The 27,811-nt window shown below is 40.8% G+C and overlaps 1 protein-coding gene across 2 annotated transcripts; it reads right to left on the bottom strand.

Annotated features, from left to right (window-relative positions):
• Positions 1 to 1,083: 1,083 nt before the first annotated feature.
• Positions 1,084 to 27,732, bottom strand: ANKRD22 (ankyrin repeat domain 22). 2 transcript variants are annotated; one of them, XM_040975758.1, is made up of 6 exons: positions 27,408 to 27,732; positions 10,505 to 10,696; positions 7,855 to 7,962; positions 4,852 to 4,929; positions 1,962 to 2,060; positions 1,084 to 1,656 (listed from the first exon to the last, which is right to left on the bottom strand). In XM_040975758.1, the coding sequence occupies exons 1-6, from the start codon at positions 27,426 to 27,428 to the stop codon at positions 1,579 to 1,581; spliced, it is 576 nt and encodes a 191-aa protein (XP_040831692.1). In that variant the 5' UTR covers positions 27,429 to 27,732; the 3' UTR covers positions 1,084 to 1,578. The 2 variants fall into 2 exon arrangements, with proteins under 2 accessions (XP_040831692.1, XP_040831693.1); XM_040975759.1 differs by lacking the exon at positions 27,408 to 27,732 and adding an exon at positions 18,180 to 18,463.
• Between the last annotated feature and the right edge of the window lie 79 nt (positions 27,733 to 27,811).

Raw genomic sequence — 27,811 nt, 5'->3', positions numbered from 1 at the left:
ATGTCAGTACCTAGGCTCCAGTTCGGTCTTGTTTGAGAGTCTACATACAGCCTGTTGCTGGGAAACTAATAACTAGACATTTCTGGTTCTCTTTCATGCTTCCCAAAATTAAAAGCCATGAAGACAATTAAGCAAATTATCCTGTAGCTTATCCTCTGATCTTCACAGTTACTGTTACGCAGTCCTTCCAATTCATTTACAAAATGCTAACTTATTTATTTAGCAAATTGTTCAATTTTTACAATTGGTCAAAAATAATAGCTGTGATTTTCATATTATTTTGCAAAATCTGCTCTGAAACAAAGCAAGAGATACATTTGTTTAAGTTGAACACATACTGTTGAAGATACACAGGTGTGTATTTTCTTTTTTGGTTCCCCAAAGTCACCTAGAAACTCAGTTCAATGTTAATGGATCTTACATAAATTATTAAGATACATTTAATGTCATCAGAATACAAGTCTACTATTTCCTTCACAAAATAGGTGCCTTAAGAGCCTGCATATAATTAAAAATATATTCCTGGTTTTGCTGTTTATTAGACTTTTGTTTAAAGACAGTAAATATTTCATTCTTAGACTGTATTTATTATCATATATTGTGTGGCTTAGTTTACAAACAGAGGGAAATCTTTCATCCTGTGGTTCACTTCCCATATGGCTGCTATGGCCAGGGCCAGGTCAGGCTGAAGCACACGGACAGCTGGGGCCCAGGTGATTAGGCCACCTTTTGCAGGAATGTGAATTGGAAGTAGAGTGGCTGAGACTCAAACTAGCATTTTGACATGGGATGCTGGCATCACAAGTAGTGGCTTAACCAATTATGCCACAATACTATCTTAAATGTTATCAGTGAAAAGATGAGAAACACTTGTTTACCAACTCCTTTATAAAGGATCATAAACATATTCTTTAAAAAGTGTTTTGATACTTACAAGGTCTTACTCAAATCAAGATGGCTTTTTATGTGTAAACTGGTATCAATATATCTACCGATTTGCTGGTAAACAAGCTCTCTGAAAAGTGAAAAATATGAGAATTCTGTAATATTTGCCCATTCTGTGGTACACAAACAACCCACCACTAACATCTGAGAGACATTTTTATTGAAGTTGTTCCAGCAAAGAATATTTACATGTGAGTCACTGAAGTCACAAACATACATGCTTCTACACAAATGTACACACTTTGACTCTTCCTCTTGAAGGACAGCTTGCCTGCTAAGGTGTGGCAGAGACAGTCCTTGATAATGTGATAAAGCCAGAAGAAGGCAGGGTCTCTCAGGTAACTCTGAACCTCTTCTTTAGAAGTGACCGACTTTGAAACATCTGCTTTTCGACTGCATGGAGATTCCGACAAGTTTGATGTCTCCTCTAGAAATACTATGGCCGTGGTGACCTCCAGTGAGCAAACCACACAATAAGTAAAAGGCTCTTCGAAGACAACCATGGCAACCATCATCATTCCTAAAAAACTGCGGTGTCCAGGTGGGGAAGCTCAGAGACCAACAGTCCAAGGTGGAGATAGAATCCAGTTCTTCAGCTCTGCCTATGACCCGTTCTTGAGTTCACACGGATCATCATGATGCTTTCCTTAGCATGAATTCAATCTGGGAAAATTTTAATCTCCGTGCAATGTCCAATGAGCTCTCACCGTGCTAAGTACAAAAGAAGAAGTTACAACTGTTTATTTCCAATAGGGTCAAATGCCAATGTGAAAGGTCTGGTCAACTGTCAAGACTGATTAATCTTCAGGCTTGTAAAGGCTTTAAATGCCATTCAATTCTAATAATAGAATCAATTTGCTAACTTCAATGGGGACAATTTTACTGTTATTAATATAAGAGACAATTAACTTGTTTGTAAGGCCTAAACCAGAAAACTATGCTGCCAGCAGGACACCAGCCTGGGGCCTCCCAAATTCTTCCTTTGTTTTTGTTTTTCTGCACATTTATTAACTTACCTTATTCTTTATTGTGGGGTCTGCATGGGCTCCCAGGAGCAGAGGGATAAGAGTCTGGTTTTTCATTTCGCAGGCATAATGCAATGCAGTGCAGCCGTACTGAAACAGAAAAGGCCAACCTCACAGCTCATCAGTCAGGAGCTCCGCAACTACAGCCTGTGGTTTCTGAAGCTCACATTTGTTTTTTCACTTTGCAGCGTACAGATAGACAAACAAGACAATCTGGGAACTATCAATGAGCACCTCTAGTTCCTAGACTTAAAAAGCTTTCCTCTTCGAAGTGGGCACTGTGCCTTGCAGGAAGATCCTTGTGTCCCATATCCAGGGGCCTAGGTTTGATTCCAGATCTGGTTCTTGACTCCAGATTCCTACCAATGCACACCTAGACAAGGTGGTGATGCCTCAGGTAATTAGACTCCTGTCATGCATGCAAGAGACCTGGACAGAATTCCTGGCTTCTGGCTACAGTCCTGATCCATGTTGACATCTCAAGAGTAGATAGGAGCCCTCCTCTTATTGCTTCCACACTCCTTATATAAATAAAAAGTCCACTTTTCTGCCTAGGGGTTTATGTGAACTAATACTCTATGAGCTGTCAATATCTTCATTTATCATTTTCTGTTCCAAACTGGAGAATGCAACTCATAAAAAGTTTGATGTTGAATTATGCCATGCTTCTCTGTAGAACTCGGTGCACACAGGCAATCACAGCCTACATGTTGTTAGTTTCTTTTCCACATGGAACTTTCTGCAAATATTATCCTCTGGTGTTCTTGATTAAAATCCTCACAGTCTGAAGAGGCAAATGTTTATTTCACTAGAGAACATTGCTGTCCTCACAGCATCTTGAGAAACTCACATTTGGTTTGTTAGAGTCCATATTATGATTTATAAGTAGCAGATATAATCTTCTGACATTAATTTAAGCACTTACTTATTATAGTTCAAAAATTGATAGCTGGAATATTTGTTAGAGGTTTTTTGTTTTTGTTTTTGCCTTTCAAAAATCAGCCAAGAATGAACGGTTTCATTAAATGAAGAGATAACATCCATGACTGTCAAGACTTATAGAATTGGGTACTGTTGTGTGGTGTGTCAAGTTGCCAGCTGCAGCAGCATCCTACATGGGCACTAGTTTGTGTTCCTACTGTTCTACTCCCAACCCAGCTCCCTGGTAATACACATTTGGAAAATAGTCCTTAGGCCTCTGAGCCAAGTGGGAGACCCAGAAAAATCTCCTAAGTCCTGGATTTGGCCTGGCCCCACTCTAGCCTTTGCAGCCATTGGACATATGAACCAGCGGAGGGAAGATTTCTGACTGTCCCTTTCTCTGTGTAACTTTGTCTTTCAAATAAATAAAGTCTTTTTGAAAAGCTCTAAAAGAATTAAAACACTAACAAAATTAGCAGTCTTCTAACATCATGTAAGACAAAGCTGGGATCATATTTTTATTTAATGACAGCACAGTAATTGGAAAATGTGGCCTTGACCTTTTCCATGTAAAATAAATAACACACAATTACAAAAAAATACAAAACACTGCATTACTTAGAGTTAAATCTCAATACTTCTTATCTGAGAAGTGTTTTTTGGAAGAAATGGTGTCACTACTTGCTCACGTGTGTGTGCATAGGAATGTAAGATCTCTACCTAAAGATAAAGACAAATAACTGGGAAAATATACTAGAGAAGTTTTAGTTACTGATATAATCTCAAATCCACAAATCTAAAGGCAAAGATTAAGAAAATGCATTTTAAATGTTTTATCTTTATTAATCTGTGAATACCTTTCAAAGGTATCAAGAAGAATAATGATGTATACTGGTAGTCTGTACTATTTGCAATTTCATAAATGTGTTCTCATGGTCTCCCTTGCTCTCTCACACACACAGGCACAAATACCACTACTTTCCTGTATCTGAGTGGGATAATACGAACAAAAATAAAAGCATGTAGTTAATGAACAGGGATGGGGGCATACTCCCTGTTATAGAACAACGGCATTACACACACCAAGGGACGTGTACATAGGAATTAGGGATCACAAATACCATACTTCTTTCTTGGAATCAAATTTCAGCATGCCCACTTTTCAAATAAAGAACTGGTCATCTAAAATCTTATTCAATCAGCCTAATAAAGGAAAACATCACAAGAAAAGGAAGTAAACTTCTAACCCATTATAGTCATGGAAGTGGGGAGATGCATGAGGGCGCAGGAGTTCATGTGTAACAAAGCCTGAGAAGTGCATACAGATAGAAGCCAGCTGACACTATCGCTGTTCTGGCATTTTTGTTGTTGTTGTTGTTGTTTTGGTATTTTTAGCTCCCTGTCTTATCTATCTTTAGCTAATAAAGAAAGCATCTTTTATCAGTGAGTTCCAATCTAATCTCAGATTGGGATCTAGCTTCAGCAGCAGCTGTTAACATTCGGTCCTAGTGTTTGCCAGTCACTCTGCACAGTGCTTCACATAAGCCAGGCCTATAAAGTGAATACTATTAGTACTGCCATTTTATAGATGAGAAAACAGTGCAGAATAAGCTTGTAACTTGCCAAACTTGTATAAGTACTGGAATGCCTACAGTTACATTTGGGTGTGGTGACTTCACTATTTCTTAAGTGATAAGAATGGCATTTTGTTGTCAAGAGTTTGTATTGGACTTTACTTCTCACCAACAGTAAAGCCCAGTTTTATGAGCCATGTCCTATTATCAATAATGATTTTTATTTAAATTTAGTGGAAGAACATGGAGAATCTCAAGGTCACCTGACGGCAGTGAAAAACAAAACTAAACGTAAAATCAAAGCAAACTTACTGATGACGAAAAAAATCACCTGCAAGGACCACATTAGGGACTTTTAATAAAAATGGCTAAAAACGCAGACTTACACAATCAGTAGCGTTAACGTCAACACCAGCATCAAGTAGCATCCGTACCAGGGCCTCGTTCTGCTTAGTCTTTGACACCTGTTATACACAGGAAGGGGAAGAGAAGTTTACTGGCAAGCATCTCCTTCATTTTGTGTCCACAGACTGAATTTTAATTCTGACATTTCTGTACATCTTTTAAAAATTCTCTCCACCTTGTCAGCCCGTTTATACCAGTGAGAGCTGCAGTCCTCGGGGTATGCTTACAGAACAGTACCCGGACACTGTTAGAAATGCATGTTCTCAGGCCCCAACTTAGACCAACCAAACATTGTTGACAGTTGTCACAGTACTTGTCTGTCCCTTCTTGCCTCAAAACTCTTCAGTAACCTCTAATTCCTCTGGGAACAACCATAAACTCTTCATCAAGGCCCACAAACCCCTACTTGGGCCCTAGCCCTCGCCTTCTCTCCGTCTACATCTGCTCCCCTGGCGTTAGTTGCACAGGCCCTTAATAGATTTAGATTTCCATCGGGCTCTCCAGTCGCAGAGAATTACTGTCAAGACACTTCCTACTTGGCCTGGCAAATTCATCTTTCACACTGCAGTCCCGATCCATGCCTCTTTTCCTCCACCTGAGATAGATTTCCCACCCTTCCTGACCAAGTGACACCCTTTTTCCAAGGCTTTCTTCACCCCTCACCTCTCTGTGTATCATCTGCTTCATGGTCACTCTACATGTGGTGCTGTCATTTGATTAATCACTCTTCCCACCATCCCTAACTTTAACACGGGCAAGGACTATGGGTATTTCAGACACAGTGTCTGGCACATAACAGTCCCATTAATAGTAAGCTGAAGGATTAAACCAACAAATGACTTAAGCTAGGACACCTGCAAAATGCACTTATTCTTTCAAAGCCCTTGAGGTTCTGAACAAGTGCCAGTTGAAGTTTTCCACCAATACTAGTGGAGTAAGCAAAGCATATTGCTCATGGGGTGCAGGTCTGAAGTTCAGCCCCTTCCTCACCCAGGAGGCCTCATTCAGGTGTCTTCTCTCCTTATGCATCCTCCCTGGGTCAACTTCCAAACTGTCTCTCCTATCCCCTTCTCAGAAGCAATTCAAGCATTACTGGCTCTTTCGCTGATAGTCCCTCTCACGCCACCTTTTCCTCATTTTTCACAGCTTCACAATTCCCAGCTCTGGCAATAAGTGAGGTATTTGTGCCATGTCAGATGGCTTCTTCATTGCAGTCAGTCATTCTTCCCCAAGTTCCCACCTTCTAACAGATTGTGTGGCAACAAATGCTGAGTGAGCTTTTCTAATCACAGCTGTATTTTTTTTCCTTGAAAAATGGATGACAGATTCCTTCTCTCCTCAGATATTCAAGTGCTGTATATTATTAAAGACACCACAAATTATTTTGGCTTTAAAGTTAATCTCTCTCATTTTGAAAGGCATGTACACACACACACACACGAATGAGGGCAAAAGAAGGAGAGACAGGGAAGGAGGGAGGGAAGTAGATGAAGAGAGTAGGAGAGATCACCCATTTACCATTTTACTCTCCAAATATTGCCAGTAGCTGGGGATGGGTCTGGACCACGGCAGGAACTGAATTCATATACCCTACATGAATGGCAGGAGATCAGTCACCTGAACCATTACCTCTGCTTGCAAGGTCTACATTAACATGAAGCTGGAGTCAGTAGATAGAGCCAGGAACTCAATCCAGGTACTCTGATATAAGGTGGGAGAATCTTCATTGGTATCTTAACTGCTAGGCTGAACACGTGCCATATACACTTAGAATAATTTTAAGAACGCCTCACAGTTATAAGCAGATCATGTATTTATTAGTGAATTAAAAATTTTCATCACTCCCATAAACTCAATCATCAAAATCAGCATTTTTCACATTTAATTACAATTCCTCCAAAGCTGTAACATTTACTACCCAAAGACGTAGCATTTTCGACTTGTGGACTTTGTTCCAAAGTTCATGCTAAAAAAGTCAACTAATGTCCACTTCCTTTCAGCACAAAAAAGGCTGGAGCTGAGTTATTCAGCCAGAGTAAATTAGGCACCTGTTGAGTCATCCCCAAAGTGGAAGTGGCCAGAGGCAGACATTGTGGCCCAGTGGGTTAAATCTGGAACGCTGGCACCCCATGTTGGAGTTCAAGTGCAGAATACTCTACTTCCTATCACCTTTACTAATACCTTCTGCCTGGGAGGCAGTAGATGATGGTTCAAATGCTTGGTCACTTTGAAGCAGATAAAAAATAAACAGACTGCAATGCCACACCAACTCCATATTTCTTCAGGAAAATTATTGCCTGCAAGATGCTATCAAGCATGAATAAATCAATCAAGATGAAAGATGGGTTTCACATCTCAATATCTTTTGTGTTTGCTTCTAGAAGTGACTCTTGAAATATGTTTTTAATTCACAAAAGGTGTGCCCTTAAAAATCAGACAGAGAAATATATAAAAAAAATATACTCCTCTACTTTATATAGGAGAGACACAGGAGGAAGAGAATTTTTTTTAACACAGAACTTTTGTCTTCCTTCAGGTGATTTTTCAGTGAACAATAATTTTTTATGACTTCTTTTTACCTTTTATTTTTAACTACCAGGTAAAACTGCCCATCTTTATGGGTGTAGGGTGGTATTTCAGTAAAAGTATGCAGCAAGTGCCAATCAATTCAGAATTATTAGCATCTCCATCTCTTTAGCTTTTTTTTTTATGTGTAGCATTTTTGAACTCTAGATTGCTTTTATACTTGATCTTAGCCAAAAGGCTGGGAAGCAATCTAAATTACTTTTGTAAATAAACATTGCAAAGATTATTTTATCATTGGTGAACTGCTTTAGCTACCTTTCTTCTTGTTTTATTTCAATCGTAACATCTGTACGTATTCTGGGAACCTCTACTATGTCTTCACATCTTACCCGGCAGAAAGTCAGGAGTCATGCCTGGCTCCCCCCACGGTCTCCCCTGTGCCCCACTGCTCTACTCACCATGAGGAAGTACCCAATCAGCAGAACAGGCATCAGGAGGATGATGAGCAGATAATCAAAAAAGGTAAACCTTTTCTTCACCGCATAATGCAAGCAGGTTCTCTCTTTCTAAAAATGAAGGAAAGGATTTTTCTTAATAGGACATTGCATTTCAGATCCCATACGTTCAGATTATAAACTGGAAAGTGAAGTTTGCTCTTTCTTATTTTTTTTTTCATTTTTAATGGACAGATAAAAATTGTATAGATATTTAGGTATCATGTAATTTCCTGATATATGTATGTATTCCATAATTTTCAAATCAGGGTAAATACATTTTGCTCCTCATTGCACTTCCTTCTGTGGGGTATCCCTAAATAATAAATTCGTGTACCTAGTGATCAACAACTGAACACAACCTAGTGTAAGAGAGAAAAGCTGAAGAAGAGCCACTGAAAAATGACAGAAGAGACAGACATTCTGAGTCATCGAAAGACTGATTCTCATACTCAGTTTTGGGGGGAAACAGTATACTAAGATATAGGCTCAGTATTGAGGTGAGTATGAAAAGCTATACTTATATATTAATCATGTATGGTACACAATTATCCATTTTGTGCTATGTTTAAAGGAAAATGTAATGCATTGGCACTTTCCCCATATTCCTACATGCGCATAGGCAGTCTTAGAAGAATATAAATAATTACATTTTTCAAATATGTGACTAGCTATCAAGTGGCAGATGTTAAGGGGTTGCCACAACTTCATAATCAAAGGTAGAGAGAATCTTGTACAACTAAGTATAATGCAAACCAGGTTACAATATAATTGGAACATCAGCCAAATCAGTAGGAAGAGCAGGCAGGCAAGTGAGAAAAAGGGAGACCAATTCCCTACTTGGGTCACACACTGTTCTTCTGTAGAACATGCTTTATGTTTCCAAATATTAAAGTAAATTTTGAAAACTAGCCAACAATATAATGAGATATCAACCATTATCAAACAGGACAGGGTTAACTGTTGACAGTTTGCTTTTTTTTCTTCTTAAATATATACATGTGGAATATTTAAAATGCAGGACCACGGTATACATCCAAAATTATACCTTGCCTTTTTTCCTTCAGCTAAGAAATGCACACTTAGAACATGTACATTTCTCATGTTGTTCAATATTTTTAAATACACCAGGACACTTCAAAGAGTCTGTGGAAAAATAAAACTAAAAATAAGAGTAATAGAAGTTGTTGAAGTTCTCCCTGTGAGCACAGTGGCCAGACTGATGTCTACTGAATGGAGCCATCCTAATTTACTTAGTCAAACCTTACCAACAGGATATTTTATGTTTCTAAAGTCCCATTTTTATGAATAGTGTTGCCTGAACATCTGCACCCACAACGCTTTATCGACATCCTTAAATTTGTCTTTTGCTTATGTTTCTAAAAACTAAAATCCCAGGTATAAAAAATACTAATGCTTTTCCTAATGTGCTGCCAAGTTGTGCTGCAGTAAAAGAACACTTAAAAAATGAGATTAATATAGAGAACAGATGTCGTGTGCTGCATAGGCATATCTTCCAGAAGACACCCACATTTCCCTCACTCCTCCACGTCTCCCATCTCCCTCCCTTTTCCCCCCTCAACAGTATGTGCACAGCGATGATCGGCATCCACTCCATAGTCACAGGCAGGCACTGCTGCTCAAGATATCTCTACATCCCTGGCTCCTCTGCTACTTCCCAGGAATACATGCCATATTCTACCAAGATACCTATACATTAAATTCAGAACAGGATGGTACGTATGAAAGCTCAATGAAGCTGAAAACAGTAGACATGTGCAAGAAAGTCCAGCAGTGACCAATTTTCTGATAATACTCCGTTACTTGCAATGAGCCATCTTTACAGTGACTTGGAAGGGACAAGTGGGGCTCTTCATGCTTTCTCATCCAATGCGCAAGAGTGGCTAGAGGGAATTCCTAATAATAGCAACAATTGATGCCTACTATTTAACTATTTGCTTTTGCTATGATGTAGATGCAAGGTCTTGAGAAGGGATTCTGCAAGGATATTCAGGACAATACATACATAGCTTGCTCTTTCTTGATCCTGAGAAAGCTCCTATCACGTCTTTAAAACACATTCTTTATTCTTTCCCATGAAGATTTAAGAAGCCTCAATTCCACGATCTTACTTGTCCTTGGTAAATGTCTCATTAGCATTCTACTATCCTATTACAGGACTCTCTGAAGATCAGGACATTAACATACTCAATAAAAGATCTATCCAATTGGATAGCATCACAAAGTCATTATTTCTTTTTATGGAAATCTTTCCCATTACTTTTGAAATAGCAAGAAAGAGGAGAGAGGAAGGAGAAGAAAGAGGACAGGAGAGAAAGTTTCATCCCACCAAATGAGTGGACCTTTCCTTCCTCCTCAGATTCACAGACAAAATTCATCACAAAATATATCTGCAGGAATTGATGCTTTATTTTGCATTTTGACTTTAGGAAATGGGATTGTATGTGTCAGGCTCTCTAAAACAAGATTTTAAAAAGAAATTGTCAATATTAGGAGCTGCAATCAATGAGAAATGGAATTCATTACTTTCAGTGATCAAAAAGAAAGGAATAATTCTGAACTACTGCACACACAACACATGTAACAGCCTTACCTGATTTCTGAGGTTCACATCGGCATTTCTTTTTAAGAGGAAGGACACAATTCTTGTGTGCCCACGTCTGCAAGCACAGATCAGGGGAGTGTCTCCATTAAAGCCATCTTGAACATTGACATAGCCGTTGTCCTCCTTCACCCACCGCCACACTTGACCAAAGTCATTCTGATAGGCTGCCTGGCAGATGGGCTGGGCAGAGAAAAAACAAACACATTCTGACATGTACTCGTCATTGCAGAACGAGCGTACGGTGCAGCAGGTCAGGCCACCTCTTGGGAGAGCCATGTCCCGTGCAGATGTGCCTGGATTTTCTCCTCTGTTTCCCATCCAGTTTCCTGTTAGTGCTGATGGCAAGCAGTAGGTGATGTCTCAAGTGTCTGTGTCCCTTCCTTACTTCCACCCACACTGGAAACTCAAATGGAGCACCGGCTTCTGCTCTCAGCCTGAACCAGCTCTGTCTGGTTGGCAGGAATTTGTGGAGTGAAGCCCTGGAGGAAAGATACCTGCCTATCCTTTTCTTACCACGTTTCTCTGCCTTTCGAATAAAGAAAGCTAATTTTTAAAAAAAGATTTATTTATTGGAAAGGCGGATATACAGAAAGGAGGAGAGACAGAGAGGAAGATCTTCTGTCCGATGATTCACTCCCCAAGTGAGTGCAACGGCCGATGCTATGCCGATCCTAAGTCAGGAGTCAGGAACTTTTTCCGGGTTTCCCACACAGATGCAGGGTACCAAAGCTTTGGGCTGTCCTCGACTGCTTTCCCAGGCCACAAGCATGAAGCTGGATGGGAAGCGGAGCTGCCAGGATTAGAACCGGTGTCCATATGGGATCCCAGGCGCGTTCAAGGTGAGGACTTAAACCGCTAGGCCACGTAGCCGGACCCAGAAAACTAATTTTTAAAAAGAAATTTATGTAAAATTAAATGACAAAAATTTTTAAAAATCATTGCATAATAATTTAAAATACAAGCATTTCTAAATTGCACTATATTGTTTAGTAATTAAAATCTGAGGGTTATCAGCTTTGTTTAGCCTTAAGCCTAGAACAAACTTAAGCCAAGAAGGAACCTCTTAGATTTTTCTAAACTGCTTGGAATCCAGAAATAATTATCAGATAAATGACTCCATGAGTAAGTGGAGTAAGTACTAGCAATCTGACTAAGCGCACGCACACACACCCCACTGTGTATTGTGTCCATTAATGGACTGGCTATTCAGAAAACGCATGTATATGGCGAAGATTAAGATGATACTAAGTGACAGAACAATACCTGGATGCCCCAGGATTCAGAGTCAGCGCAGAGGGAAAGGTAGGACTTAGAACAGTATACAAATAACTACATAAGTTATTAGGTAACTATAGCCACATTTGGTTATGTTATATGTACAGAAAGCATTTTAAGAGCTTTGCAAAGCCAGATAGCCTCATCCTGACAGGTTTCCCCCTCTGTTCCAGCCCTCTGGATTTTTGCTATTAAAATGCCCATCATTCCATTCCTTCTGTCTGATTCTCTGTCTTGACCACATAAAATACTTTCCCCACTCCTTATGTGAATTCATCCTTATGGTGTCACTTAATCTTTATGGTATCCAAGATGTCTTTTTCAAGTACCAATACTAAATTTCTCCTTTTCGACAACTGGCATAGCACAACCCTTTTCTTAATTAATTAGAAAATGTCTCAGGTTCCCACGAAGCAGAGAAGTTTGAGGCAAGTGTGTGTCATCACTGCAGTTCAGACTTCCAGCTCCATCTGGAACACAGGGTATATCCATCTGATTCCACAGTGTATTCTTCACAATAGCGCACTGGGCACCACAGTACTGGGAAAGCAGCAAATGTTGAAGACAGATTCTAATGTGGAACTTTTCTAAACGACAACAAAATGAGGCTTTTCTTTTCTTTTTTTTTTGGTAATGTTGAGAAGCTATGTAGAATAATACTTGGCCCATAGAAGTGCTCAATTTATTTAACTTCTTATTGATGCTTATTAAGCATTTTAAATTTAATAAGGAGTTATAATCTCTCTGGCACACAGAGTTAGGTGCTAGAAAAAAAAAGAATATAACACACAAACACTAAGAAAATGTTTAAAGCATGTCCTTTCCTGTAGAAGCTGGGCCAGACCGGGGAGAAAGTGAAGTGATCATATTTTCTAAACAATTCGTATTCTTATGTAGTCAAACATCACAATAAGTGAACTTATCTGGACAATAAGACACTGGACTTTATGCTAGGTATATGCTTGCAAGGAAGGAATCTCAACTGAACTTGAACTGTGGTTATGCAGCAAGGTGGAGGAATCCACCATGGGGGGAGGGGTATGGGAGGGGTGGGAGGAATCCCCAGTGCCTATAAAACTGTATCACATAATACAATGTTAATAACAATTAAAAAAAAGGAGATGATAAAAAAAAATAAGTGAACTATCATATACATGAAAACAACATACTAAAGGACGATCTACCCTATAGCATCTCAGAGGCAAACTTTCATACCCCAAAATGAAACCCGATACACAGGTTTCAAATTTTACTTAAAATGCAAAATTAGACAAATCACCTCTCCTATTGCCCTGAAGTATTCCTGTTTTACAGGACGCTCATCAACTGGGTGGGGCAGAGTGGCAGGGTACAATCCGGCTGATACAGAAAGAACCAGGGCACATGAACCGACAGGTAGCTGGGATCAGAAACAGGAAGCAGAATAGCAGCTCTGCTGGTGACTGGTTAGCCATGCTCAACTCTGCGCCCGGTATGTCTCAGCATTCTCAATCACGGAATAAGGCAGTGAGGAGACAGCTACGTCAGGCCGTCACATTCTAGAATTCCTGCTACTCTAATCTCAACCAGCAAGCCTTCACATTCCTCTTCAGGCCTAGGGCTATTTCAGCACAGAAAGTGCCTAAAACCCTTCAATGAACTACCACTGTCTCAGCAGAACGGTCCTCATCTGGATCTTAATAACAAGTAAGACAAAGCTAAATGCAGCAAAATAACAGTTATCAACGCTTCATGTTTGCCAATTAAACCCACTGGCAGGAATACTGTCATTTTGTAAAAGATATTTGAACACAAATGAAGATAAAACAAGAATATTTTGATCAAATAATAAAATTACAGGAGAGGAATACAAGCCTTCATCTTATATAGGTTAATCTTTACATGAAAGACTAGTTTCATTATTCTTTTTAGAAAATTTCATTGACTTTCAGTGAAACTGTAATCATGAATGTACTTGAAATGATTAATACTGATGATATGTTTGGGAGCAGACCAATTACTCTGATAACGCTGTTATTTTTTTCTCAGATACCTGAATTACAATTGGAACACTGGAGTAGTTTATATAATAGTCTAGCTTTCAAGATTATCTTTAAAAATTGAGATTTTTGACAGCACAAAGCCCACATCCCCACAACAATTAACTGTTAGTGGCAGAGGTTAAAGTTCTCCACTGTCCTGCCACTCTGTATACATCACACATGCCATTTCCCTTAAATATGTTGCCTACCTTGCCTGGACTTACAGAGCCAAGGTCCTTCTTTTGTGGATGTTCGAACACTTTACTGAAAGTGAATTGAAGAGAGAAAAGGCAAAAGTGGAATATTTTCCAGCAAGAATCACTTGGAGCCTTTAAGAATGTCTTAATTTTGTTTGAGCAATATTACCTAAACTATTTGCCTATTTTCTTTCATCATGCCTCGGTCTCTTAGATCCAAACACAGAAAAGCATATTCTTGTCTCAGTCGAAATATGTAAGCTATTCCACGTGTGAATTTCTCAGCTAAAAGAGCCTGCTATTACATATTGTATCCACTAGGGGGAAACCCAGTGTCAGGGAAGCACCAGCAAAAGATGGAAGGAGAGCTTAAGAGAATAGAAAAGGGGGAAAGGGCCGTCCATTTGTTCATAAATTTATTATGAACCTTTCTGATCCTCTGAAATTCCTATAACTTAGAGGCATCCTGGCTTAGAAAAAAATGCATTGGGGACACTGAGCTGATATCATCCTCTAATTCTCAGAACGCCCTGACCCTCGTTACTGTTAACGCCCTAGCTCAGTGCCTTCTTACATCAGGAAAATTGTATCCTAATGTAACCCTAACTGGTCTTACCTCTCCTGGCCTCGTCCATCAGGCTCCAGTCCATCCACAAAACACAACCTCCCATGTGACGCCCCTGCTGGAAACTTCTTTGGTGCCCAAATGAAACTTCTGCTACTTCCTTGGTCACAAGCTGTATCCAAATAAATGTGTGTCTGTTGTGGTTTGAATATATCCCCCCAAATTCATGAGCTGCAAACTGGATCTCCGCTGGTTTACTGTGCAGTGGTGAAGATGCCACTGTGACACCTTCACCCCATATTAGAATGCTTGAGTTCAAGTGCTGACTCTGCTTCCAAGTCTATCTTCCTACTAGTGTATACCCTGGGAAGTGGGGAATGATGGCTCAGGCATTTAGGTCCCAGCCGCCCATCTGTGAGACCCAGGAGTTCCAGGTTCCTGGCTTCATTGTGATCCACCCCTGACCCTGGTAGGCATTTGCGGGAGAATGAGCAGATGGAAGTACTATTTTTCTTAATCTCCCACTCCACACATAATCTTTCTCTCTCTTTTTAGCCCTGTTCCTCTGCCTCCCAAATCATTTTTTTAAAGGACACGTCTGGCCTCCTCTTTCTTCCCTTCCCCTCCTCCTTTGCCCTTGCCCCTCCCACCATAGAATGACACTACAGGAAGACTCTGCCCAGGTGCTAGCCTTTCATTGGTGGACTTCCACTCTTCAGAACTATCAGCTGATAAACTCCTTTTCATCATAAATTACCTGGTCAGTGTTATTCAGGTCTAGCAGCAAAACATGGACTAAGACAGTATCATCCGCAATCATCCCTCCAACAAGAAGGTAAGCTACAAGAGGACAGGAATTACATCTGTTCTTGTCCAGCGCTCTGTTTGTCACAGCACCCAGCATAGTGCCCGACATAGAGCAGGCATTCAATACACTTTTGCTACGTCAATCAATAAATTCAAAGTTCTGCTGACATTTACTGAGGACTAAGTTATTTCATTTGCCATCACAATTCTGTAAATTATGTAATATGATTATACCTATTTTGCAAAAAAAAAAAAAAAGAGATCATGCCAGACTGTACTTCTTGCCCAAAGTCACTCAACTCATAACTAGTAGGACTAGGAGTCACATCAATGGCATTGCTTCTGAATGCATATGTTCTGCCTCTACTTCAGCCTTCAAAATATCTCTTGGGGCAGAGAGGCTGTCATGGTGGCACAGAAAGCTAACCCTCTGCCCTGTGGCATCAGCATCCCATTGGGGTGCCTATTCACAAACTGGCTTCTGCCAAATGAGATGTTGTTCTCAGGTGGTTATACATGCCAGCTGCTGAAGCAAACCTTCCACATTCCAAGTTATACTCCACCACCTAACAGCTATACTATTTGCTCAATTTATTAAACTCTTGGTATCAGCTTCCTTCTTCATTTAAAAATCACTCCTTTCTTATTCAGTTACAATAAGAACTAAATGTGACTGGGTAGAGGAAGCACTCAGCTTAGATCTGACTCATAATGAGAAGCCCTCAATCATATAATTATTAAAGTGTCAGGAGCCAATGAAGCTGGAGAGGGTGGTTACAAAAAATTAGATAATTGCTCAAAGAGAGTGACAGTATATAAAGAAATGCAAATATCTGCATTACCACACAGGGCAATTCTGACTTAAATGATAATGCAAAACAGAAAGAACAGACATGTGGGATGGGAGTATATTGCACTGGCTCCAACACTGGTGTTTAAACAGATGAATGAATGATTGACAGAGAAGATGTGATGAAGGGTAGATGAGGCTTTACCTCTCCCTCCACGTGGGGGAAGACTTGGGACAGTCAAAATTAAAAGTGTCTATGTGAGATGAACCAAAATGTGAAATGTCTTGGGGTCTGCACTGTGGCACAGTGGTTTAAGTCATGGTCTGCAGCACTGGCATCCCACATGGGCGCCTGTTCAAGGTGCAGCTGTACTCTTCCGATCCAGGTCCCTGCTAACACGCCTGGGAAAGCAGCAGGGGATAGACCAAATGCATGGGACTTGTACCTGCCTGGGAGATGAGGACATTTGAGGAGTAAACCAATGGATAAAAGATCTCTCTCCCTCTTTGTTTGCAACTCTGTCTGCAACTCTGGCCTTCAAATAAATAAACCTTGTTTCTCAAAAAAATCAGTATCTTCAGGCATCAGCTTGTAGAGATACAGTAAAACTCTGCAGTTGGCTCAGCATACAGCACAGGTTTGTGGGTTTCTTCAACAAATCTATGGTTGGAAAATGCAGAAAGTGTTGAGGGGCAAAGAAAAAGGGTTAAGAAATATCTGTCAGGTAAGGAAGAGTAAGTGGTTTACCGTGGAAATAGGGCTTATCGAACACCATGTGGAAAACAGAGGGAGACAAACGGAGTTGGAAAAAGAAATGAGCAAACAGAAAGCCTGAGAGGAACAACACAGAGTCAGCATACACGGGTTCAGAGGTGAAGTGGCTGGCCACAGAGCTGTGATAAGAGATGTCACAGATGAACTTGTCAAGGATGAGAGTCAAGAATGGCTGTGTTGAGGGGCTCATTTAGGATAGAGATTGTTTTCAAGAAAACAGAATGAAGTCTGGTGGATATGGCGGTCACTGAAAACGGACAGGGATGAGAAATTGCACTCCAGGAAAATGGAAATGGACCATAGAGGGCCAGATAGAAGCGATAAGGTGAAAAAAAGATCGTAAGCAAAAATTTAAATTAATAAATGAAGTCATGATCATAATGCGGTAGTGGTGTGAGGACATGGCCACCACAAGGGAGGTACGATGATGCCTGGCAAAAGCCAAATTGCAGTGAAGATCCAGAGGAGGACAGATTGGTAGGAGGGGAAAGACTGAGAAGTAATATTTTCCATCAGTATGCCTGTGTTCACACGGACTAACCTGCAAACACTCCTTGCGAAATCTGTGCTCTGTGCAATTTCAATACAGGATTGATCAACATAGCCCAGCAGAGAATTCCAACCTCAACTATCCCTCTCCTCTTCGCTCATACTATAACAGCTATTTCTGGAGCATTCCACGTTCATTTCTACCTTTACATCTTTGCAATTGCTTGTTGAGCTACACGGATAACTTTTGGCTAAGGCCACATTAAGCAGCAGCCCACCTGTAATCACCTCAGAGGGGTCTTCCCACACCACAGCCTAACACGACTGTCTCCCAGCCCAGATACACTCTATCACAGCACTTGGCTTTAACACTTTAAATTGCACATCTCATTATGGAAATTGCATCTAATGTTCCTCCTCTCCTAGAGAGTAGATTGTCTGCAGTGTTTGACTGTCACAGCCCCTCCTGATGGGCTAAATGCATGCTAACCATGGAGTTCTACCTGCTCTCACATCTCAGATCCAGCAGTTCCTCACTTCTGTGTCTGGGCTACCTGCTTGTTGCCCTTATGTTCTTCATACCGTGCTTTCTACTCTGCCACACCCACCCAAAACATCCTGTAACATTTTCTGAGAGTTATGCTTGCCAAGATGGGTGTAATGGGAGCTAGAAAGGAGCTTCCAAACAAAAACATGAATAGAAGCAACTGGAAGAGTGGGAGAAGCAACCACTTGCAGAGATACTGGTTCAGACCATATGATTCCCATGAAAACTTTAGCACAAAGCCATCCCAGAGCCCACAGGATTCTGATCACAGCAATAACGAATGCTCACGAATGTTTTCCAGCTCAGTTGTGAGTTTTTACACATCGGATCTGCTGGGCATGACTCCAACCTAAGGAAGAGTTACTATTTTCACTGGCTCCCTGGACATCATGACTGCAACATCTCAAAAAAGAAGGTGTCTGGAAGAAGAAAACGGAAAGCAAAAGACAGAAGCTGCTACAGGAAGAGAACCGACAGAAAAAACAAAGTGGCCAGGATGGGATTTAATGCATCCACCTTACTACCAAAAAGACTGTTGGATTTCTCATTGTCACCAATTACTGTTACTTAGACCACACGTTGTGAACAATCTGTGTATAGAAGAGGAAATCCAAATTAACCTCAAATACCAGTAGTGACTAGTTCTTAAAAATGAACAATGTCGGGCCCAACTCTGTGGCCTAGTGGGTAAAGTCCTCACCTTGAACGTGCTGGGATCCCATATGGGGGCCGGTTCTAGTCCCAGCTGATTCACTTTTCATCCAGCTCCCTGCTTGTGGCCTGGGAAAGCAGTCGAGGACGGCCCAAAGCCTTGGGACCCTGCCACCTGCACAGGAGACCCAGAAGAGCTCCTGGTCCTAGCTTCAGATCGGCACAGCACCGGCCACTGCAGTCACTTGGGGAGTGAATCATCAGACGGAAGATATTTCTCACTTTCTCTCCTCCTCTCTACATACATCTGACTTTGCAATAAAAAAATAAATCTTTAAAAAAATGAACAATGTCAGAATTGGACTCCAAATGCAGTATAACCAATCTGCGTGATCTGAAGGTGCACATGCATGAAAACCTCGATCCTATCAATCGGCACAGAAGTTGGGTTGCTGGTCTTCACCCAGTCACTTGGCTTCCATGTTCTGTTGTGCCTCCTGAAACTCACAGACACTGCAAGCTCTGCAACCCTTCCACCAACACTGCTGTCTTTCAGCTGTCATCCAGCAAGGAGTTGGGCCTGGCATGCTCTAAGGTTCCCAGCTCCCTGAAGCCTGCTGCTGTGCCTAGACCCTGAACATGTAGGCAAATAAATGCTTCAGTGCTGAGTTGTCTCGGTGACTTCTGTGGAACAACGGGGTGGTGGTACGGCAATGACTGATGAGAGCAGCAAGAATAATGTGGCACAGCAGCTTTCCCTCATTTTTGTTGTTCTTTAATGACTATCACTTGGGGAAATCTTTGACAGAGATCTAGGTTCTCCAAATCAAGGCCCAGGGGCCAACCAGTCTGTTTCATAACTCAGCCATGACCACTGATTTAAGAAGCTTGTTGACACCACTCAGATTCTGGAACATCCCACACTCTGAAGTCAGAGTGATGAAAGCCAGAAGTTAAGAAAGCTTTCACTTTTGTGACAGGGAGACAGGGTAGAGCAAGGATGGCTTCTGGCTGCTGGAAACGAGTGAATCAGAGGCCCTGATGTTCCCTGACCACATCAGCCCACAGGTAACTTGAGCACTGAGAAGGGCAGCAGTGCTAGGCTCCCCAGTGGAACAACACTGAGTTCTCTTGAAGCAGGGGAGATGAAGAAACCTTTCATGAGGCATGCTTCAGTTTCCTTGATGGAATTGCTCCAATTCTGCTCATTTCAAGCTGCTATGTAGAAGTCATGGAAATAACAATTAGGCAAAGCCAGCTTTCACACATAAAATCCAGCTGAGTATAACCAGTTTCATCCAGTTTAAGAGAAACTGACATGCATTCCCGTTGAGGCAACAGAGACCAGGCTTGAAGAACTGCTGAGTATAGAGAGCCGGCAAGTGACTATAACATAGCTTGATTTACAAACCTAAGCAAAGCTTGAGCCGTCACTTGTAAATATCCAAATAAAAATAAAAAAATCTGAAACTCCATGCCAACCTATATTCTTAGAGACTCTCCAGTGGGATGAACCAAAGAAGGTAACCATGTGATGGGAACAATCAAGCATTTTCTGCTCTTCCTTTTGTGGTTCCCTCCAAGCAGTCCCCGAACCATCTCTGCTTTGCTGATCTCCAATGTGTGAACTACTGCTTCCTCGGTAAACACTTTACAGAGTTTTATTGTGCTTCTGTTTACTTTTTAACACACCAAGATTTCTTTTTCAAAAATTTTTAATTTTATATCTATTTATTTATTTTTATTTTATTGGAAAGGCGGATATACAGAGAGGAGAGACAGAGAGGAAGAGCTTCCATCCAATGATTCACTCCCCAGGCGGCCACAACGGCTGGAGCTGAGCCAATCCGAAGCCAGGAGCCTCTTTCGGGTCTCCCATGCAGGTGCAGGGTCCCAAAGCTTTGGGCCATCCTTGACTGCTTTCCTGGGCCACAGGCGGGGAGCTGGATGGGAAGCGGGGCTGCCGGGAATTAGAACCGGCGCCCATATGGGATCCCGGGTGTGCAAGGCGAGGACCTTAACCACTGTGCCATCGCGCTGGGCCCTAATTTTAAATCTAATATTGCTTACAGAGTTTAGAGGGATGCATGCCCATGTGGAGCTCTGATTAGCATAAGGAGGGTCAAGGTATGGAGCAAGGTGGATGGGATAAATGTTTCAGTTTTTTGTTTTTCTCCTGGGTCTGCAGGGGCCAGAGAGAGGGAAGAAGTTTCTTCTTGCTGTCAGCACTATCCCAAGATTTCTGCACACTGCCTTTCCCAACTTTGAACAAGACTAAACTGGAGAGGAATACAAAACTTGAACTCTCAGAAAGCCTATGTCTCCAAACACTCAGTGGGCGCAACTGACCTTTTTTTGCACTAAGTATGAATGTGTAAGGCATCTTTGGAGAGAAATAATAAATAACGGGAATAATATCCCGCTTGTATAGACAGCTACAAGGCTAAGCACCTCAGCAACACTTCATGTAAGCTTTCTAGCTATCTTGAAGCAGGCCTAGTGTTACCACACCAGACAGATGAGGGCACTGAGGCTGAAAATTATTTTTAGCCAGGAAGTAGCAGAACTAGAATTCATGCTCTGATCTATCTGACTCAAGAGTCAATATTCTAACCCATAAGGTTTTCTGAGCCTTCATGCAACTCTATGTACTAAGCCCTAGTAAAGTTTATTCACAAAAGCACTGGAAGTTTCTACAGTCCTTGGCTAATTTTTTTTTTCAGTTCAGCTGAACAGACTTTGAATTCTCAGGACTTGTTAAGACTATGACAGGCTCTAGGGCTACAAAGATGGAAAAACCTACTTATACCCACATCCTACATGATAATCAGTGACAGTCCTTCCCAGCCTTTGGTCAATCTAGCAAAATCATTAAAATCCCCTAAGTCTTATCTAAAAAAATCTGTTAGCAGAGTAGCATATAAGTAAACGTATGAAGACAACCATACACATGTCACACATTGAAAAGTAGTAATAATATATATGTATGCATGTGTATGTATATATATCATATATGAGTATATGAATATTCATTTACCAATATATGAATATGCGAATACTCATTTACCAATCCCTGTTCACAGGAAATTTCATTGGCCTTATTTTTACTTGTGCTTTCAATAACATACAGATAAGTGGTTTTTATTATGTCTTACACTGAGGTTAATTTTTCTCACTCTAGCCCTTCATCCCAATGTGTAAGGACCACAGCTTCTCAGTCGGAGCCTGGCGTCCACGGGAGAGCAGCCCTGGAGCCACTGGGTTTCTTGCCCTCATCCTCACTCACCTTAAGCTTAGAACTTCAGTTTTGGGTTAGTTAGTATGCAAACCATTTTGTTGCAGTATGTTCCAGGCTCCAAAGTAGAAAATATTTCCCCTTCTCCTCTCCTAAGATGTTTTTCTTAAAAGTAATAATAATAAAAGGTATTTGTGACCTTAATGCTTTTAAGAGTAGGGGAACTATGTATAAAGAGGTTTTTAAAACAAAAAGATTTTAATTAAATATGACTGCTTAGATTTTATAAAATGTTAAAAGAAAGGAATATATTTGTGCCTTTTCTCATCCAAATAGTCTAGATGGCCCTTTGTAAAACCACGTAGGGAAAGAAAAACCAAATGGAATTTCTTGAACCTATTAAACCCTAGCTTAATCTAACTTAGAAAGTTTACTATTGCATGATACATATAGCTGCCAGGAGGTATATTCAAATAAAATTACTTTCTCTTCCTTGAAAACAAGCTTCTTGTGGGTGGAAGGACAAGTGATGTTATTCCCTTACTCTTTCTCCCTGATGTTAGTGAAGATGAAATTTGGGGCCTGGTGCGATAGCCTGGTGGCTAAAGTCCTCATCTTGCACATGCCTGGATCCTATGTAGGTGCCAGTTCTAATCCCGGCAGCCCTGCTTTCCATCTAGCTCCCTGCTTGTGGCCTGGGAAAACCCAAAGCCTTGACCCTGCACCCATGTGGAAGACCTGGAAGAAGATCAACTCAGCTCCGGCTGTTGCGACCACTTGGGGAGTAAACCAGTGGACAGGTCTTCCTCTCTGTGTCTTGTCCTCTCTATATATCTGACTTTCCAAGAAAGAAAGAAACAAAGTTGAAGCCCTGTCTGCCCTACTCCAAAGGCTGGCTTCTTAACTACCATTGTAATACCTCTCTTAGAAAAGCCTAATTTCTAGGGAACAAACTATTTTGTCCACTCTATCATTGCAAAGAACCAGGGAAATTCATATTTCTTCTCTCTGAATGCACTCAGCGCTGATCAGCTAACTTCATAGATAGAAGTTTCCATTTCTAGAACAAGGAAGGACTTCCAACTGTCCTATAATATTCGCATATTTCTCTTGGAAAACCACACCTTCCCGTGATGACCATGTATCCTCTAGATCTTCATTTTCTGCCTTTCTGAACTCATAATTTCCCATGGTTTAATTACCATCTATATGCAGATACCTCCTAATTATTACTTCTTACCTCTCCTTGGAGCTAGCTTTCCCTATCGCACTTCCATCACTGCCCAGTAGTCTCATGTATTTCTCTAACATAACATGTCCAGTGGAGCTTGAAATGTTATCCATTCATCTGTCCACTCTGTCTCCTCATCTAATTAACACCGCACGTAATGGCTAGTGTAAGGCAGAACCCTGGGTATCAACAAATTTTAGTAAGATTTACTAGTCTTTTAATTCCACAGAGACCATACTGCCTCTTATTTTCTGCACCTAGATAAACTGATCTTACCCCAGACAAACTTCATACACCACTCCCTAAATTATTCAAGCCCAGCTTCACTTGTGTTACTTTCCACACACACACACACACACACACACACACACACACACACACACACACACACACACACATTCTCTCTGTCTGGGACACTGTTTCCCCAAGATTCCCAAGACTAGACTCAGTTCACCAGACTCAGATCAAATGTCACTACTCATCAGGAGCCTTCCAGGTCAAATCTAGTGAAACAGAAACACTCCTCCTCATCCCTCTTACATGTGCCCCATTTTCATGATGCTGCCTTGATTCTTTCACTGTTGATAGTTACTATTTAAATTCTATACATACATGCATATATACAGTCTATATTTATATATATACTGTATACTACATGTATAATTACTATATACATCTATATGTATATGCTTACATTATTAACTCCTAGAGGCCAGGGAACACTCTGTTATTTAACATTATATATCAGGAACTAGCACATGCCTGCTCTATGGTATTTGCTCAATAAATATTGCTGAGCAAAGAAATGGGTGGGTGAAGGAATGAACAAGTGTATATCAATTTTCAGTCCTGATTTCTTTTCATATAATAGTCATTTCCTCCTAAAATTATCTATAGTACACAAGAACAAATTAGCAAATCAACTGGAACAGAGACTCTTGGGTACTCTTTACATGTAGAACGTCAAATGTTTGCAGGAGTTAAATATATGAACAAGGAAGACTGAACTGGTAAGATTTTATGGGAGGCCTTTTTCTCAATCTCCTTGCCTTTTGTGTTTCACTATCACAGAATGGCATAATGTTAAGTGCTGTACCAGATCCACATAAGCTCTCTTATTTAATAGTTTCAAGCTGACTCAAGAACTTAAACGACGTCCTGAAAAGTCCTACAGAGCTCCTGGAACAATCAGAACTAAACTTTAGGCTTTCCTCCCCCTTGGTGTAATGCTTCCCTTTTAGTAACATCTCAGTTCTTGCCTTCCTCCCCTGATGCCCCAGCTTTCCGAGGAAGCTCTGCTCACCCTGATTGCTGTCCCTGGATATTGTGTGCTTCTTAATAGTCATCTCAGAGACACGTGCCCTTTTCTCTGTGTTAAATCTGTTACCTGATAATGGATCCATTACCAAAGGATCAAGGTTGTGTGATTCAATGTATTTGTCTTGTGTGTCCTTCTCACAACTAGACTCTTCCCATTAATCTTCCAAAAGTTTAAATTATTATATTATTTTTACGAAATGCTCCATTTGAGGAGCAAGCAATTGCTTGGAATACCTGCATCCCATAATGGAGACTACGGTTTCAGTCCTGGCTCCACTTCCAATATGAGTACCTAATAACAAACACCCTGGGGAAGAGCAGAGATCGCTCAAATCCTGAGCTCTGCCACCTTCGAGAGGGAACAAGATCGTGCCCTGATTTCAGCTCCTGTGAACATCTGGGAAAGGACAAACAAGAACAAATGTGCCTAACAACAGTTTAGATGAATCAGTCTTGTTTAAAACTCCAGTTTGTTATAGCTGGACTATACCTAGAACTACTGTCTCCAAAGCTGGTTCTTTTTGAAATAAATATATGTATTTATTTAGAGAGACAGAGATTGTATAATGGTCAACAATGCAAGGGTCTAAGGAAAAATAAGACTAAGAGTCCGGTCTAGATGAGATTTCCAAGAAGTGGAAATCAGAATTTCACTAAGATTTATGGCAAACAAGTTCTCCAAGGCAGCACAGAACCGGGGATGGTGCAGGCTTCTTTCCCCTCGTTGGCCAGTGGCTCACAGTCCTTACATGCAGGAAACACTAAGAGACTGGCCTGCAATATCTGAGTAAGCCCTGTTCAAGTATTTAAGAGATAATTCCAGAGCTTTCAATCACTTTAAAAGTATAGATGCAAGGGTTCCTACTTTCTGCATTTGAACCTGGGGCTGAGACTATATACTTTTTTTCCAATTTACACATAACTCCCACATGCAACAGAAAAACAGAAAAAAAAATTCTTTTAATCGAAAAGAACTCATCTCTCTAGCACTTTACATCCCTATCTCAATGAACAATGTCAGTCTAGGTATAAAAAATTTGACAATGTGAGTATTAAAAATTTGACAATTCTGCAGTTAAGAAATCATTTGCCCCAGGAGAAATGGCTGGAAATGACCAAGACTTTCCAGGTGTTTCACATGAATATGGTTAGTAGTACAGTAAATGGACAAGCTGAGCAGAATGAAATTGTATAGCTAAGACTGATCCCACCTGTGATACTGGGTTTTGTGGCAATGCCATATATTTCAACAATTATCTTCCACTATCCTTGATCCACTACTAATTACATGCGTTAAATAATTACCTATGAGCTTCCAGGTAAGTTAGAGCATTTTAAGAGAAGTGTGAGTATATGTGTGTGTATGTGGTTGCTGCATTTTTGAATTTAATTTTAAAAATCCCAAGTTACTCAGTTATTAATACATCTAAAAAGTTAAACACACCTTAAACTTGTGTAAATATTTTCACTGATACTTGGAAGGAATTCAACATTCTTTCAATTGCCTTGCTTTCCCTTGGCTCAACTTTATCATTTGATGAAGCAACAACCAACCAATACATAACTGCACTGCTTTTACCAAACTTTTCTTTATAAGAAATCATTTTATTTATCTGATGGCACAGACAGAGAGAGACAGAGAATCTCCTATACACTGATTCACTGCCACCACCACCCCCAATTTCCCCTAACACCGAGAATTGGGCCAGGGCAAAGCCAGGAACCCAGAACTCCATCTTGATGTCTCACACAGGTGACTAAGATCCGTGGACTTGAGCTGGACTAGATCCATCTGCTGCCGCTCAGGGTGTGCATTAGTAGGAAGACAGATGAGAGAGAGCAGCAGGTCTCATACCCAGGTACTCCAGGATGGGCAGTGCGCATCCTGCATAGCAGTTCAATGGCTGAGCCAAACACCCACCCTGAGACTGCCATACAATGAAGCTGTTTCCAAGGCTTTCTGGCTACTCACCATGGAATCCATAGGCCACCAGTAAAAGCATCAGGGAACTCAAATACATTATCTTCTGTCTTACACCCACAAAAACACAGTCTGTAATTGACAAGGTCTTCAGGCAATCCACGTGCACACTACAACTTGAAAGCACCAGGCTAGTATAGTGTTTCTGGATCCTACATAAGACAAGTGACACAGACTCTCCAGTTAAAGATTCTTGAAGCTGCATTTTACATAAGTTCTTCTCCCTGACACTTGAGCAATCTCAACTGTAAGAATTACAGGAACAGCAGTTTACAACATTACACGTTTCTGTCATTTTCATAACAGGATCTCTTCCTGATACCAAAGGCACTGAGCAAGACCTTAAAAATGATAAGCCAAGCAGTGCATTTCCAATGGAAATAACTGGGAATACATTGCCTTTAATACTGGAAATTCAGAACTACCCATGGAGGTGCCCTTGGACAGCTGCGGTGGAATGCAGACTAACGAGTTCTTATACCACAGAGGCGGCAGAGTAAGTAATGAGTAATGAGGCAGCTACGCCTCTTGCACTTACTTAGGCTAGATGTTACTCTCTTATGCTTTTGAAAACTACTAAAAATCTGCTTGATTCCAAGAAGTTATTTCAACTATTTTTGAATACATCAAAAGTGAAAAAAACTCAACATACTGCAAACATATTGTTTTAGCCCATTCCTCTACGGTGATAGCTTGGCCATTGCTAGAGGTCATTTTCCTTTTTAACCATCACCAGAAGGCTGGTTACTCTGTTCACATGGTCCCACAGAAGAAACTGTCGGTCTTTGAGATGAATAGAAAATCTAGTTAGTGACAATTTTCTCTTTCCCCATCGAAAAGATTAACATTCAAGTCTCTGCTGCTGCTGCTCCTTTTTTTTTTTAAATAACTTATCTCTAACACAGAAAGTTAAGCAGAGGAAAAGGACACAAGTAGAGGAAATTGCTTTTGAAAAGTCTGAACAGCTGTAACACCTTGGGACTCCTCCTCCCAGACAGGGGCCATACCTCAGAGTACAGGATTCCCATGCTGGTCCTTCACAGGCTGACTTGACTTCCAGAGCTTCTAGAATCTTCCAGAGTTTATTTCTAATGAATGTCAAATTCCTTCCTGGTTGAGAAAGGTCCCGACAGCCCAAACCGTCTCGTTCCTTGTGAGCGCTCTTTCAGCTACACAGGCAGCAGCAACACCTTTCAGAGGGCCCAGCCCAAAGAAGGGCATTGGTTTACTGGGTAATGACCCAAGAGGTGTATCATCTAATGTTACAGCCCCAAGGAGCCGGTTTCTGACTCATGTTTACCCTGCCGGTGGCAGCATGCACAAAACAGGGAACTAATATTGGGGGAAGGGAGAAGGACTCCGGTTCAAAATAGGATACTATTCTCACGATATTTCCTAATTGAAATACAGT

This window comes from Ochotona curzoniae, unplaced genomic scaffold (assembly GCF_017591425.1).
Source record: "Ochotona curzoniae isolate NIBS_2020 unplaced genomic scaffold, NIBS_Ocur_1.0 contig_2692, whole genome shotgun sequence".
NCBI lineage: Eukaryota > Metazoa > Chordata > Mammalia > Lagomorpha > Ochotonidae > Ochotona > Ochotona curzoniae.
Note: the sequence above shows the minus strand (reverse complement) of the source record. Positions and strands in the feature narration are given on the sequence as shown.

Coding starts and splice junctions, on each gene's coding strand:
- ANKRD22 (XM_040975759.1), bottom strand. CDS start 18,203: ATGGGAATCATATGGTCTGAACCA. Junction 10,697..18,179: donor GAATCATATGGTCTGAACCA/GTATCTCTGCAA, acceptor TTCTCTGCCCAG/CCCATCTGCCAGGCAGCCTA. Junction 2,061..4,851: donor ACGTTAACGCTACTGATTGT/GTAAGTCTGCGT, acceptor TTTCTGTTTCAG/TACGGCTGCACTGCATTGCA.